Source organism: Coregonus clupeaformis, unplaced genomic scaffold (genome assembly GCF_020615455.1).
Source record: "Coregonus clupeaformis isolate EN_2021a unplaced genomic scaffold, ASM2061545v1 scaf2870, whole genome shotgun sequence".
NCBI lineage: Eukaryota > Metazoa > Chordata > Actinopteri > Salmoniformes > Salmonidae > Coregonus > Coregonus clupeaformis.
This window is the reverse complement of record NW_025536324.1, coordinates 10,001-25,889: the sequence shown is the minus strand read 5'-3', so window position 1 is coordinate 25,889 and position 15,889 is coordinate 10,001. Positions and strand designations below refer to the sequence as shown.

Sequence of the window (15,889 nt, the reverse complement as noted above, 5' to 3'; positions counted from 1 at the left end):
AACACTCCACAGTGCACTAGTAAGAGAAGTGTAGTATGTGTGTTAGTAAAAATACACTGAGTGTACAAAACATTAAGAACACCTTCCTAATATTGAGTTGCACCCCCCCTTTTGCCCTTAGAACAACCTAAATTTGTCGGGGCATGGACCCTACAAGGTGTCGAAAGCATTCCACAGGAATGCTGGCCTATGTTGACTCCAATGCTTCCCATTGTTGTGTCAAGTTGGCTGGATATCCTTTGGGTGGTGGACCATTCTTGATACTCACACGAAACTGTTGCGCGTGAAAAACCCAGCAGCATTGCAGTTCTTGACACACTCAAACCGGTGCACCTGGCACCTACTACCTACCATACCTCGTTCAAAGGCACTTAAATCTTTTGCCTTGCCCATTCACCCTCTGAGTGGCACATGTACACAATCCATGTCTCAAGGCTTAAAAATCCTTCTTTAACCTGTCTCCTCCGATTCATCTACACTGACTGAAGTGGATTTAACAAGTGACATCAATAAGGGATCATAGCTTCACCTGGATTCACCTGGTCAGTCTATGTCATGGAAAGAGCACTCAGTGTATATATAGTGTAAATTAGTGTGAATCTACATCCCTGGGTGCTGCAGTGCCTGTATCTGAATGTATCTTGTGTTTCTTGTTGTCCCTCTGTACAGGAGGATCCCTCAGTTATATACTCCATTGTCCACATGAAAGGAAAAGGGAAGGCAGCAGTGAGTATAGAGAACAGTGGAGAATTTGTGTTTATTTAACCTTTATTTAACTAGGCAAGTCAATTAAGAACTCATTCTTCTTTACAATGACGGCCAGAGTATGCCAGCATCAAGACGGGCAGATCCTCCTAGAGCCATTATACAGTAGGCCACACAACATGTGTGGTTATTGTTACCATATATTACTTAACTGTAAATATGTTTCACTCTTCACATACAAATCTTCATATTACAAGGCAAATTAAATACCATATGATAGAATTCAAATTTGATCCCAATTACATTATGTATTTTGTCTTTCACTTTTCTTCTGCCATAATATCATAAATTAAATGCATTCTGTAAATATGTATGATAGATTATTTTTCAAAACTAACAACTTTTATTAACAGTGTAAAGAATAGGAAAATCTATGGCAATAAAGTTTGAACAAAAAGTACGCTCTTCTCTTCTTTTTGATAAGTTGTGTTGTTTTATGTATCTACATTGGCAATGTTTGGAATCATAGTTCTGCTAAAATCATGCTTGTTCTCTAATGGTGATATGTGGAATTATATTGCAATGGCGATAGAAATTCTCTTCAACCAGTATGCCTTTGTTGATTTTGGGAATTATGCAATACCTGCCTAATTTTTCTAATATACTGTATTTAGGGTCTATATTTGTTATCTAAAGAGGTTGAGCAGTTTTCCATTTATGAAATGACAGATTGGAGGATTGATGGTCATTTTGTCATGGATTACATTATCATGGTCAAATGAAAATAATCCTAGATTTATCTGAACTATGATTCCTTTCAAAGACTGACATCATTTTGAGAAGAGCGAGAGTCGGATGACTAGTTAAGGAGAGTCGGGTGACTAGTTAGAGAAAAAAGAGATGCAGAGAGGTCTGTAACCGGATGTGGGCTGAGAGTCACGACATAGCATTCACACACTGTACTTCCCTGGCAAGGTCACACAAGTACACATATTGTCAGTCTACACTCACAGGGAAGCCAAACTCAGTCCCTCTCTCAACACATACACACAGAACATACCGTTTCTGTCTTTAGACAGTCTTCAACATCAGGAGACAGTTGTCATCATGTGGATCTCTGTGTTTCTGATCAGCGCAATCCTTCACATTACTGCAGGAAATGAAGGTGAGTCCTACTGTCTTAACCTGTATGTGGTTATGGAGGCCATGGAGACCTCACTGTTACTGAAAAAAAAGAGTGTGTGGAAAAATACTAATGTGTTGAGTATACAAAGTGTACACAATCACATAAAGTGTTGCTTGTTGCTCTTACTCTGGGGAGATTGTTTATCAACAGTCATCCTTCTGCAGTTATTATTCTGGTTCATAAACAATGTTTATGGCATATCTTATTGCTTCTGGTCAAATAAACCATTGATTCACTTTGGATAAAAGTGTCTGCTAAATGGCATGTATGGATTCTGTTGCAGATCTCTCAAATCCTGTTTCAGTTTCAGACACAATGTAACATCAGATTACTTAACAAGAAGGTACTGCCCATAATGGATTGTCTATACTGTACATGCAGAATTGTAATACTCGTATTATAAGTATAATGTTGCTCTGTTTTTCAACAGGCTGTACCCTTTCAGGCACTAACATTCGACTGCAGGAGATCACTGCATTTACAGGCCAGTCTGTTCTCCTGCCCTGCTCCTGTACTGTACGTCAGTTTGATACTCCTAGACTCACATGGACTAAATTGAGTCAGGAGACTGTTATATTAACCCAGAGTGAGCTCTACAGAGACAGAGTGGAGCAGTTTAATGAAAAATTTCCTGGGAACCTCTCTGTCCTCCTCTCACACCTCACTCAGGATGATCAGGGAGATTACAGATGTACAATCAAGGATAGAGAAAACAGGGACGAATACAGGGACATCAGACTCCATGTTAAAGGTAAGAGATTCAGACAGCTGTATATAGAAAGTATAACAGTATGGCAAACATCTGTACAAAACAATTCATGGTTTGGTCCATCAAATATATAAGCTATTTCAGATTACTATATGGCGTTGGTAATACCGTTAGTAATGGGTAGTCTTAAGTGTTCATGTTAGCAGTTGTAGAGAGCTACCATCATCTAAAATTGATCAAGTAGGTGTCCCTCAACAAATTGCTCTGTTTCAACAGGCTGCACTTTGTCAGACTCTAACCAACTGGAGATAGTTAGATCCCGGGGCCAGTCTGTGCTCCTGCCCTGCTCCTGTACTGAACTCCAGGCTAAACCTCTCAGACTGACATGGACTAAATTCCTCGATGGACAGACACACGCAATACCATTAAGAGACAGAGTGGAGATGTTTAATACTGAGAAATCTCCAGGGAACCTCTCTGTCCTTCTCTCATGCATCACTAAGGAGGATCAGGGGTGGTACAGGTGTGAAATAAACAACCAAAACTTTAGAGACATACGTATCACTGTTAAAGGTAAGAGATCTGATAATGATGCATTTTATCACAGAGGTTTCTCCGTAAATAACTTAACATCATAAGAACAGAATGGCCACGAATGCGTACAGAGCAGCAGTTTGTAGATTTCCTGACAGTTGTGTAGAATGTAGCAGCACGGTATGGTTATTATCACTAGTAGTAACTGATAAAAAGTGAGTATTGTCTGCACACTGAAAAACAAGCACTGTGTTCACAATTTAAGTTGACTTTGTCATGCTCAAGAGGTGCATAACAAAATAAGTTTAGAAGAGGGTAAAGATGGGTATTCAAAACACCTTGAACTCACATTCATAACACCTTTTAATTCATAACAACATAACACATATTCAACATCAACACTGTTGAAGGCCTACCGACCAATATAGTGCAATTGAGTGAGTGGAATATCTCTCTTTAAACACAACAAATAGCCTAGATATAGAACATGTAAACTAATCTGGGACTCATGTTAGTTGCATAGTATTGGCAGAGCCCATTCTAACATGCGCCTCTGCTCTAGCTAACACTAGGCTAATGGTCCTCTCTCCTGTTAGAGACAGATGGACCCCAAAAACCACTACCACTAAACAACCAAAAGTAACTCAAACCAAAAGACCAGAGACTACAAAAGCACTACCAACAACTGCATCTAAAGGTCAGTTCATGTCCAATGAATATCATGAAATTACACTCCCCAGCAGAATATTTAAAGGAAATTATTCAAATGTCTCAAAATTACACACATATACTACTGGTCATACCTACAATTCCATCAAATTGTCAGTACATTTTATGTCTGACAGGTTCGAATAGATGACATTTTAACAAAAAACTACATCAGTGTACAAGCTGACCACAGGACACAATTTTGCACTAAGCAAAGCTCTCTGTTATACTGTAGACTGACTAAACATGTCCATATCCTGTAGGAACAGACACAGTGGGGACCTCAGGAGAAGCTCCATCTGCATCCTCTCTGCCAAACAATACCATCCAATACATCTTACTGGCTGTTCTACCAGTCATACTGATCATCGCTGGAGTGGCTTTGTACATATACAAGAGAAACAAAGGTATTTATCCACAATTGCAACTACTCAGAAAAGCAATGAGTTCAGTGGAATGTGGGAATGGTTCATTTTGTGTATTAAACACTGTTTTCTTTTTTTCCCAGGAAAGAAAAACACTGGGGAGAATAGTAGTGGGAGCAAAACAGAAGAAGAGAAAAATGATGAGGTTCATCAATAATTTAGAAGCTCTATCACATTGAGATTGTGGGGAAATCAAGAATACATCCCACTTATCATTGTGTTATTATACGGTTAAGGGTACAAAGTTACTGTATGTGGGCCTTCTTCTCTGTTTCCTAGGATGATCCCTCTACAATGTATTCTACGGTTACAGACAGAAACTGTCACGAACAGAAGAGGACCCAAGAGCGCAAGTTCAAATTCAGAGTTCTTTATTCAAGGTTACAGGCGGGAAGAGGAGTCCCAGGGGTGTCAGGGGTCTTTCAGGGTCCTCCTGTGGGTACCTGTGCTCCGGGGGTCACCAAATGTCCGGGGGTGTCCAGTCCAAGTGCTTAGTGTGTGTGTTCCCCAGTGATGGAGCGGCGTATCGGGCTGAGGGTGGTGAAACGTCTGGGCACGCTCATCTGGTGGTCGGAGACCTGGGGGAACACACACACAACAGCAATATGAATGGCAGGCAGAAGTACAGATCAGGGCTGGGCAAATATCGTGGTGAGAGACAGAAGGCAGAAACGAGTTACCGGAGGGGCTGAAGATCGGAGAGTAGTCGAGGTCCAGAAGGCAGGTTGGGATAGACGGGGCAGTAGAACAAGGAGGCAGACAAGAAAGGATCGGTATCACAAACAGGAGTCAGAGCGCAGACAGGCAGGATACTGGTCCCGGTTTGAAGACGATCTGACAGGGCTTGGCTGAAAAACAGGGCTTGATATACTGGGAGAGGTAGTGGGGAAATGCAGTTCAGCTGGCAGAGTAATTAGAACAGAGTGAGGCAAGGTGAGGATGGTGAGTGGGAAATGCAGTGCAGCTGGCCAGGTAACAAGAGCAGAGCAGGGCAGGTGGAGCTAGTTAGGCTGAGTAGAGAGAGGGAGGTGAGCAGAGTGGAAGATAATTGAATGCAATTAATGTTGCTACCAGGGAGAGAGAGTGCTCATGACAGGACCCCCCCTCCAAGGGACGGCCCCAGAAGTCCCAAGAACAACATCATGCCGGGAGGGTGGAGGGGAGCAGGCGGCGGGTCAGAACTCCTCCCGAGCGGTCCGAGTGAATCTCCTCATCCTCAGAAGGAGCTGGAGGGTCACGGTCGGGAGACAGGACAGGCACTGAGACAGGAGCAGGGGCGGGCCGGACGGCTAGGAACCCCTCTTGGACGGCCCCCTACGGATTGCAGGCTGATCAGGATGTAGTCGGTGGAAGTCAGTGATAAGGGTCCGGTCCACTATCCTCCTGGCCGGGATCCAGGTCCTCTCCTCTGGACCATATCCCTCCCAATCAACGAGGTACTGGAGACCCCTACCCCTTCGCCTAGAGCGGAGCAGCCGCCGGACGGTGAAGACAGGACCGCCATCTACGAGGCGCGGAGGAGGTGGCGCCGGAGCTGCAGGGACCAGGGGACTTTCATGGACCGGCTTGACCTTGGAGACGTGGAAGGTGGGGTGGACCCGCATGGAAACGGGCAACTGAAGTCGGACCGCCGTTGGACTGATGACTTTCTGCACAGGAAAAGGACCAATGAAGCGAGGGGCCAGCTTTTCGTGATACAACCCGCAGCGGCAGATCCGGGCAGACAGCCAGACCTTCTGACCAACCCGGTAAGTAGGTGCTGGGGTCCTCCGTCGGTTGGCACCGACAGGCGTAGCTGGTTCCAGACTTCAGGAGCACAGTGCGAGCCTGGGCCCAAGTGGCGGCGGCAGCGGCGGGCATACGCAAGAGCAGACGGACAGGTGGCATCCGCCTCCTGGCTGGCAAACAGTGGAGGTTGATACCCGTAGACACACTGAAAGGGGGAGAGCCCGGTGGAGGAACTGGTGAGTGAATTATGGGCATATTCCACCCAGAGCAGGTGTTGAGCCCAGGCCCGGGGATTTTGGGAAGCCACACACCTCAGTGCCTTCTCCAGCTCCTGGTTCATGCGTTCAGTCTGGCCGTTTGACTGCGGGTGGAATCCAGACGATAGGCTGGCGGTGGCCCCAAGGAGATGACAGAACTCCTTCCAAAAGGTTGCTGAGAATTGCGGGCCCCGGTCTGACACTATATCCTGGGGTAGGCCATGGATACGAAACACATGTTCCAGGACCACCTGGGAGGTCTCTTTAGCAGAGGGTAGTTTGGGAAGGGGCACGAAGTGGGTCATCTTACTAAAGCGGTCAACAATGGTAAGGATGACTGTGTGTCCGTCAGAGGGCGGAAGGCCCGTAACAAAGTCCAGTGAAACGTGGGACCAGGGCCTCTTGGGTATGAGTAGGGGTTGCAGCAACCCAGCAGGAGGCTGGTTGGGAGTCTTGTTTCGGTTACAAGTGGGACAAGCTCGGATGAATTCTCGGACATCCCGTCTCATCCCCCGCCACCAGAACCGCTGGCGGACCAGATGAAGGGTGCGAGTGATGCCGGGATGACAGGCCAGACGGGATTCGTGCCCCCACTGAATCACAGGTGACCTGAGATTTGCTGGAACAAACAGACGGTTGGGGGCGCTGGTGCTTGGACCTGGCTGGTCCCGAAGAGCCTCCATGACCTGCTTCTCGATCTCCCAGGTGAGGGCCGCTACGACCAAGTGGCTGGGAAGAATGGGAGCTGTCATGGCGGTGGTCTCGTCCTTCTGAAACATCCGGGAAAGAGCATCAGGTTTGATGTTGCAACTTCTTCCGAGACTCAGGAACTGGCCAGGAAGTGACAGCCGACACCTTCGTGAGATCCATCTGAATGCTGCCCTCGGTCACCACATACCCCAGGAATGAAACGGTCTTGGCATGGAACTCGCACTTCTCTGCCTTCACGAAAAGAGAGTTCTCCAGCAGGCGCGCAGGACCAACCGGACGTGGTGCGTGTGTTCTGACAGAGTCTTTGAGAATATTAAAATATCGTCAAGGTACACAAATACGAACGTATTTAGCATGTCCCTGAGGATATCATTCACTAGGGCTTGAAAAACTGCTGGGGCATTGGTGAGGCCGAAGGGCATGACGAGATATTCATAGTGGCCGGTTGGTGTGTTGAACGCTGTCTTCCATTCGTCTCCCTCCCTCATCCGCACCAGATGGTAGGCATTGCGAAGGTCCAGCTTAGTGAATACAGTGGCTCCCTGCAGCAGTTCGAAGGCAGACGAAAGTAAGGGCAGTGGGTAGCGATTCTTAACCGTGATGTCGTTCAGACCCCGGTAATCTATGCATGGACGAAGAGAACCGTCCTTCTTGCCGACAAAGAAGAATCCCGCTCCCTGCGGGAAGACGACGGTCTAATTATCCCGGAGGCAAGAGAGTCATTAATGTAGTCCTCCATGGCCTTTCTTTCGGGGCTGACAGTGAATACAGACGACCCTTGGGAGGTGCTGTGCCAGGCAGGAGATCAATCGCGCAGTCATAGGGTCTGTGTGGGGGTAGAGATGTCGCCTTGGATTTGTTGAACACCTCTTTCAGGCTGTGGTAACAGGCCGGAACATTGGATATGTCGGAGGTAGCGCTAGATCCTTCCCGGTGAACGGGCAGGGTGGCCCCCCTTAAACAGGTCTGGTGACAACTCCTTCCCCACTCACGGACGGTTCCCTGTCTCCCAGTCGATGTGGGGGTTGTGCTGACGGAGCCACGGGTATCCAAGAATGAGTGGTTGGCCAGGTGAGTGTAGGAGGTGAAACTGGATGGACTCCTGGTGGTTTCCTGACAGCAGGATTGTCACAGGGGCGGAGATATGAGTGACAGTGCCAAGATGATGCCCATCCAGGGCTCGTGCAGGAATGGGTTGTGTCAGTTGATGATGGTTCACGCCCAGTTGCTGTGCAAGCTCAGGGTCCATGATGTTTGCTTCGGCTCCGGAATCCACAAGGGCGGCCAATGTATGAGTCTTGTCAGAAAGCTGAGGGCGGAGATGAAGCAGGGTCTTTCGGATGGAGGAGACTGAAGGCTTGTTGAGCTCACCCGGATCTCCCCTACACCTGGTGAGCTGCGGCTTTTTGCCGGACAAGTAGCGTACACGGTGATTCTCGCCACCACAGTAGAGGCAAAGGTTGGAGCTTAGACGGCGCCGACGCTCCTCGGGAGTCAGAGAGGCACGGCCAATCTCCATGGCCTCAGGCTGATTGAGTTGGCTATGGGACTTGACAGGCAGGGGCTGGACAGAAGCGGTATCGACCCGAGTACGGATGGCAGGTTGACTGAGACGGCCCTTCTCCCTCCTCCGGGTCTGTATACGGCGGTCAATGCGAACGGCAAAGGTCAATGGCGGCATCAAGCGTTGAGGGCGGGTCATGGGAAACAAGCTCGTCCCTGATATAGTCCGCCAGGCTATGGAGGAAGGCTTGCACCAGTGCCTCTGGGTTAAACGAGCTTTGACTGGCCAGGGTACGAAAGTCAATGGAGAAGTCTGCCACTGTCCGATTGCCCTGACGGATGGTGAGCAGAGCTTGTGATGCTTCGGCTGTTGGCGAGCCTAGGTCAAAGACCTTTAACATCTCCTCCTCAAAGGCACTGAAGGAGGCACAGGCTGGGGTTTGCCGGTCGAATTCCGCCGTTCCCCACAACCGAGCTCGACCGGTGAGATGTGTGATGACATACCCCACCTTGGCTCCCTCTGTTGAGAAAGTCCTGGGCTGTAGTGCAAACTGGATTCGGCAGCTGCTCAAGAATGGTCTTACTTGCTTCTGGTTGCCATCAAAACGTTCCGGGTTCCCAATCCTTGGTTCAGGAGCGTGGGGATCTGGTGGCAGCACTGCCGGGCCTGCAGCATTGGGACCTCCAGCGGAGGGATGAAGGAGTATCGGTGGTACAGGAACAAAAGGACCAGGGGGTGCAGGTGGAGTAGCCGGGCTTGAGAGTAATTGCAGGGCTTGGGCTAGCTGTTGTTGCTGCAGTTGGAACTGTTGTTGCTGCTGGTTGAATAGCTGGAGAAGGGAAGCGATGTCGCCAGCCATCCGATTTATGTCTCCCTCAGAGCGTTCCAGTCGCTGTAGGGCAGTCCTCTCTGGCTCTTCCTCCATCGTGGTCAGGGAGTGCGCTGGGTCCATGATGGTCAGATCGTTCTGTCACGAACAGAAGAGGACCCAAGAGCGCAAGTTCAAATTCAGAGTTCTTTATTCAAGGTTACAGGCGGGAAGAGGAGTCCCAGGGGTGTCAGGGGTCTTTCAGGGTCCTCCTGTGGGTACCTGTGCTCGGGGGTCACCAAATGTCCGGGGGTGTCCAGTCCAAGTGCTTAGTGTGTGTGTTCCCCAGTGATGGAGCGCGTATCGGGCTGAGGGTGGTGAAACGTCTGGGCACGCTCATCTGGTGGTCGGAGACCTGGGGAACACACACACAACAGCAATATGAATGGCAGGCAGAAGTACAGATCAGGGCTGGGCAAATATCGTGGTGAGAGACAGAAGGCAGAAACGAGTTACCGGAGGGGCTGAAGATCGGAGAGTAGTCGAGGTCCAGAAGGCAGGTTGGGATAGACGGGGCAGTAGAACAAGGAGGCAGACAAGAAAGGATCGGTATCACAAACAGGAGTCAGAGCGCAGACAGGCAGGATACTGGTCCCGGTTTGAAGACGATCTGACAGGGCTTGGCTGAAAAACAGGGCTTGATATACTGGGAGAGGTAGTGGGGAAATGCAGTTCAGCTGGCAGAGTAATTAGAACAGAGTGAGGCAAGGTGAGGATGGTGAGTGGGAAATGCAGTGCAGCTGGCCAGGTAACAAGAGCAGAGCAGGGCAGGTGGAGCTAGTTAGGCTGAGTAGAGAGAGGGAGGTGAGCAGAGTGGAAGATAATTGAATGCAATTAATGTTGCTACCAGGGAGAGAGAGTGCTCATGACAGAAACACTGGTTTAGGCGACAAGACAACAACACTCAGTGCACCAGTAAGAGAACGTTTGTGTTTGTGTGTTTGTTTTTAAGACTGTTACTGGATTAAATCATGTCAAATTCAGTGGGAAAATGAAGGTCTCAAGAAAGATTACATCTCAATCACTGTGCTATTTGTGTGCTGATGGATGTTGCAACGTCATTACACAGTATGTGTCTCATTGTATCTTGCCTCTCTAGGATGAAAAGTGTAGTGTGTGTGTGTGTGTGGTAGTATAAACATTATATATAGTGTAAAGTAGTGTGAATCTGTGCATCCCTAGATGTTAGCAGCATTGCCTGTGTCTCTGAATGTATCTTGTGTTTCTTATTGTCCCTTTCTATAGGATGATCCCTCAGTGATATACTCCACCATCGTCCACATGACAGGAAAAGGGAAAGCAGCAGTGAGTCTGGAGAGCAGTGGAGAAATAGAGTACGCCAGGATCAAGACAGGCAGATCCTCCTAGAGCCACTATAAAAGGCTCACAAGGCTCTCAGCCTTATACTACAGAGAGATCTCATATTGTGCCCAGTATCATGAGGCTTTATCTGGCACACTTAACTGTAAATATATTTCACTCTCCAATAACACGTTTAGTGGTTAGCTGTGCACAGGAAATCAGGGGGGAGGGTTAACTCAGCTAACATATGGAATTGTTTTAAGATGGTCATACTATGGATCGTTTAGCTATTTGATTTTCAATTTCAGGACCCCTTTAGGTATAATTCGTACTTCTTTTTTATGTATATAAAATATAGAATTTGGCTTTACTACTATAGTCCATAGAAACGCAATGAATAGAACATTCATAAATGGCAAAAAAGACAGTCCAAAAATAAATAATAAGGAATAAGGTTTTGAAGTGTCTGTCCTATATCTAGGAGATATAAGAAAGCTCAGGAAATATTTTGGACACATATTTAACCCCTTATTTTTGTTGGCACAAAACTACCTCCATACTTCCATTCATTTGTATGGGTTACCTTCAGACAAGCAAAACCATCGTAGAGCAAAACAGAGAACACCAACATGTTCGTGGGAGTCTCCCCTTTTCACAGTGGGGTCATAGTTTGTAGCCCAAACGGTTTGGACGCTACAGACAGAAGTTGGCACATCAGCGTTACCAACTTCAGATGAGTTCTGTGGGGCTTGTGTGGGTCATAGAGCAAAACGTAGAACACCATCGTGTTCGTGAGAATCTCATCTTTCCAAACCGTTCTGATGCTACAGACGTTTTTGTGAGAAGACTGATTTTCGGGATGTCTCATGGTCTGACAAACACCGCTGTAACTCGTCCACCTTCCACCGCAGATGCGGAAGCCCGACATAAGTGGATGTGATGGATTGAGACGCAGCCCCTGCAGACACTGTATCTCTAGCTTAAACTGGCAGATTTTGATGGGGATTTTTTATTATGTTACTTAGATTGATGCACGGGTGTGTCAATAGACTCTTAAGGTTAACCAACAACAAAATAATAAAGTACCAGAGATACTGGCAAGATAATTGGTGAAGCAACAACATAACATGTTTGTTTTTGTGTAGCAGAGACACGCCAAGTGCCTTATATGGCTTGAGGTTTACCTAGTTCACTTTTTATATTGCTGTTTTGTAATAGAGACAAAACTGGAGACAAAACGGTTTGACGTGTCAAAGTATAAAAACAGCTTTCACAATCACTAATCGCAAGAGGTTTCATTGGTGGCTTTTCAAACTGATATATCACCCATTTTAACATATGAATCTTATTTTTCTGCCATTTAGCTGGTACACATGGAAGAATTCATCATTCTTGAAGTTGACAACAACATAATTTTTTTTTGTATTTTTATGCCTAAGTTGGTTACAGGCAACTATCTTTGTAAAAACAACCTTTCGTCAAAACCAGTTAGTTAGCTACTTCCTCTTTGGTGTAACGGACAAATCACAAATTGTGGTCTTCCTGAATAAGAAAAGCTGTCACAGTTCCCTCAGCCAGAACCCAAAAGCAGACCAGGACAAGGAGAGTTGAACGAAGGTGAGGGTTTATTAGATACGACAAAAAGGTGCAGTATAATCCAGGGACAGAGCGGGCGGCGTGGTTGAGTAGTTGGGGGTGCAGTCTGGGTCCAGTGATGGCTCGGCAGCCGCCGACCATCAGGCAGAGGTGGAGTGAAGGTTCCGGACGTGTGACTGCAGGTGGAACAAAAACGGAGGTAAGAACACAAAACTCAACAAAGTACAAAAATAACAAAACTCACGCAAGATACTCTAGAACTGATACACAGTACACCTACTGTTCATGGCTAACGATCCGGCAGGAACTGGATGTTGGGCCAGAGCCTAAGAAAGGTGCTGATTAGGCCCAGGTGTGCAGATTGCTAATAGGAAGCAGGTGCGGAAACCAGAGCGCTCCCCGGAGCGTTCCCGAACCCTCGGGAACCTGGGGATTACGACCAGACCCCGACTCAGACAGCCGGGATCGTTACAGTACCCCCCCTCCGACGAACGCCACCGGGCGGACTCCCCGGAGCGCCAGGATGGAGGCGGTAAAAGTCCCCTGATGAGATCCGCATCTAGGACCTGTCGCGCGGAATCCAACTCCTCTCCTCAGGACCATACCCCTCCCAGTCCACGAGATACTGGAACCCCCGGCCCCGCCGTCTGGAATCCATAATGCGACGCACCGTGTAGGCAGGACCACCTCCGATCATCCGAGGAGGAGGAGGAGGAGGCGGAGGAGGCAACAGAGGACTGAGGAAGACAGGCTTGAGGCAGGAGACATGAAAGGTGGGATGGACTCTGAGCGTCCTCGGTAGTTTGAGTCGCACTGCCACTGGATTGATCACCTTCTCCACCACAAACGGACCAATAAACTTCGGTAACAACTTCCTAGACTCAGTCCGTAACGGAAGATCCCGTGTGGCCAACCAAACCCTATCTCCGATGGTATAGGTGGGAGCGGGGATCCGGCGACGATTCGCCTGGAGCTGATACCGGTCCGAACTCTCTAAGGAGTGCCTTTCTGGCCCGATGCCAGGTCCGGTGGCAACGCCGAATCTGGGCCTGAACAGAAGGCACTGAGAGCTCCTTCTCCTGAGAAGGGAACAGGGGAGGTTGGTAGCCATACAGGCACTGGAAGGGAGACATCCCAGTGGCAGATGTAGGGAGAGTATTGTGGGCATACTCAACCCAAGGCAACTGAGAGGCCCAGGAGGTGGGGTTGGAAGAGACCAGACAGCGTAGCGTGGATTCCATCTTCTGGTTGGCTCTCTCCGCCTGACCATTGGATTGGGGGTGAAAACCAGATGTGAGACTGACTGTAGCTCCAATGGCCAAACAGAAGGACTTCCAGACAGCAGAGGTAAACTGAGGGCCACGGTCGGAAACGATATCACTGGGCAACCCGTGGACCCTGAAAACCTCCCCTAACCAGGATCTCGGACGTCTCCGAGGCAGAGGGAAGCTTGGCAATAGGCACAAAGTGGGCGAACTTGCTGAATCTGTCCACGATAGTCAGGACGACCGTGTTCCCCTCAGAAGCGGGCAACCCCGTGACGAAGTCCAGGGCCAGATGCGACCATGGACGCCGGGGAATAGGAAGGGGGGTGAAGTAGTCCAGAGCTGGGCCGATTGGTACTCTTATTCTGCGCACACACTGGACAGGCAGCAACAAAACCCCGAGTATCCTCGGCCATGGCAGGCCACCAAAACGTCTGCGAAGAAACGCCATAGTCCGAGCCACGCCGGGGTGACAAGCCATCTTGCTGGCGTGGGACCATTTGAGGACAGCAGGACGAACCGACTCAGGCACAAACAACCGACCGGGTGGACCGTTACGGGACCGGGCTGAGTCCGAAGGGCCGCCAGCACCTCCTCCTCAATCTTCCACATCACTGCTCCCACGACGCAGTTCCGGGGAGAATAGTCTCGGTCTTGGACCCACTCTCCTCCGTCTTGGAGAACATCCGGGACAAGGCGTCCGCCTTGCCGTTCTTAGATCCAGGTCGGAACGTCAGGGAAAACTTGAATCGTCCGAAAAACAACGCCCACCTGGCCTGACGGGAGTTGAGGCGTTTAGCCGATTGCACGTAAGCAAGATTCTTGTGGTCAGTCCAGACAATAAACGGTTGCTCCGCCCCCTCCAACCAGTGGCGCCACTCCTCCAAGGCAAGTTTCACCGCGAGAAGCTCCCGGTTACCCACATCGTAATTCCTCTCTGCAGGCGAACGACGAGAGTAGTAGGCGCAGGGATGGAGTTTACTGTCCGTGGAGCATCGCTGCGACAGGATGGCGCCAACTCCCACATCCGACGCGTCCACTTCAACGACGAACTGACGGGCCGTGTCCGGTTGAGAGAGAATCGGTGCGTTGGTGAATCGCCTCTTCAAGTCCAGAACGCGCACGATCCGCCTCCGGATTCCACTTGAAGGTCCTGATACTGGAAGTCAAGGCAGTTAATGGAGCGGCCACACGGCTGTAATCCCGGATGAATCTGCGGTAGAAATTCGCAAACCCCAAAAAATCTCTGGAGTTGCAATCTCGTACCGGGCTGGACCCATTCCAGAACCGCTCTAACCTTCTCCTGATCCATCCTAATCTCACCCCTGGAGATGATGTACCCGAGAAAGGATGTAGTGTGGGCGTGAAACTCGCACTTCTCGGCCTTCACGAACAGACGATTCTCCAACAATCGCTGCAGAACCTGCCGGACATGCTGGACGTGGTCGGAAGGTTCCTTCGAGAAGATCAGAATGTCATCCAGGTAAACAAACACGAAGAGACCGATCATATCTCTCAGGACGTCGTTCACCATACTCTGGAATACCGCTGGAGCATTGGTCAGTCCAAACGGCATCACCTGATACTCGAAGTGACCCATCGGTGTATTGAAACCCGTCAACCACTCGTCCCCCTCTCTGATCCGGACCAGGTGATACGCATTGCGTAGGTCTAGCTTAGTGAACACCGTAGCACCCTGTAAGGAGTCGAAGGCAGAACTCATCAAGGGCAGGGGATACTTGTTCTTGACCGTGATGTCATTCAACCCCCGATAATCAATACACGGTCGAAGAGAGCCATCCTTCTTTCCCACAAAGAAGAATCCTGCCCCCAGGGGTGATGACGAGGGACGAACGAGACCAGCAGCTAGGGACTCCTTGATGTAGGTCTCCAACGCCTCACGTTCAGGTCGGGAGATACTGTATAACCTTCCCTTGGGGTAGACAGCTCCAGGAACCAGGTTGATGGCACAATCATATGGTCGGTGGGGAGGAAGTGACAGAGCCTTCTGCTTACTGAAAACTTCCCCCAAATCGTGATATGTCTCGGGAACCAGGGACAAATCTGGGGGTTTAGCCTCAATCACCTGACTGGGAACCGAATGGGGGCAGGCAGTCTTGAGACAGTTAGCATGACAATCAAGGCTCCAACTCGTTACCTTGCCCGTCGCCCAATCGAACGTGGGATTGTGTTCCTTCAGCCAGGGGTATCCAAGGACCAGAGGAACATGGGAAGACGGCAGAATGAAAAAATGAAATCATCTCCGAATGATTCCCCGACAACCGCATCTTAACCGGTTCAGTCCTCATCGTGATACGTGCCAGACTACTGCCGTTCAGAGTGGTCGCTTCAATGGCTTCCGGCAATTGCTCCTTGGAAAGCCCCAGCTGT

The 15,889-nt window shown here is 49.1% G+C and overlaps 1 protein-coding gene across 4 annotated transcripts; it reads left to right on the top strand.

The window, feature by feature from the left end:
- Nucleotides 1–1,698: 1,698 nt before the first annotated feature.
- Nucleotides 1,699–4,588, top strand: LOC121576042 (CXADR-like membrane protein). Of its 4 annotated transcripts, XR_006660485.1 has the most exons (7): nucleotides 1,699–1,870; nucleotides 2,322–2,642; nucleotides 2,877–3,173; nucleotides 3,731–3,831; nucleotides 4,106–4,249; nucleotides 4,351–4,412; nucleotides 4,547–4,588. XR_006660485.1 is itself a non-coding variant. In XM_045219893.1 (5 exons), the coding sequence occupies exons 1-4, from the start codon at nucleotides 1,813–1,815 to the stop codon at nucleotides 3,775–3,777; spliced, it is 723 nt and encodes a 240-aa protein (XP_045075828.1). In that variant the 5' UTR covers nucleotides 1,699–1,812; the 3' UTR covers nucleotides 3,778–3,831; nucleotides 4,106–4,250. The 4 variants fall into 4 exon arrangements, 2 of the variants coding, with proteins under 2 accessions (XP_045075828.1, XP_045075827.1); XR_006660484.1 differs by lacking the exon at nucleotides 4,547–4,588 and having other exon boundaries at nucleotides 4,351–4,539; XM_045219893.1 differs by lacking the exons at nucleotides 4,351–4,412; nucleotides 4,547–4,588 and having other exon boundaries at nucleotides 4,106–4,250.
- The last annotated feature ends 11,301 nt before the right edge of the window (nucleotides 4,589–15,889 follow it).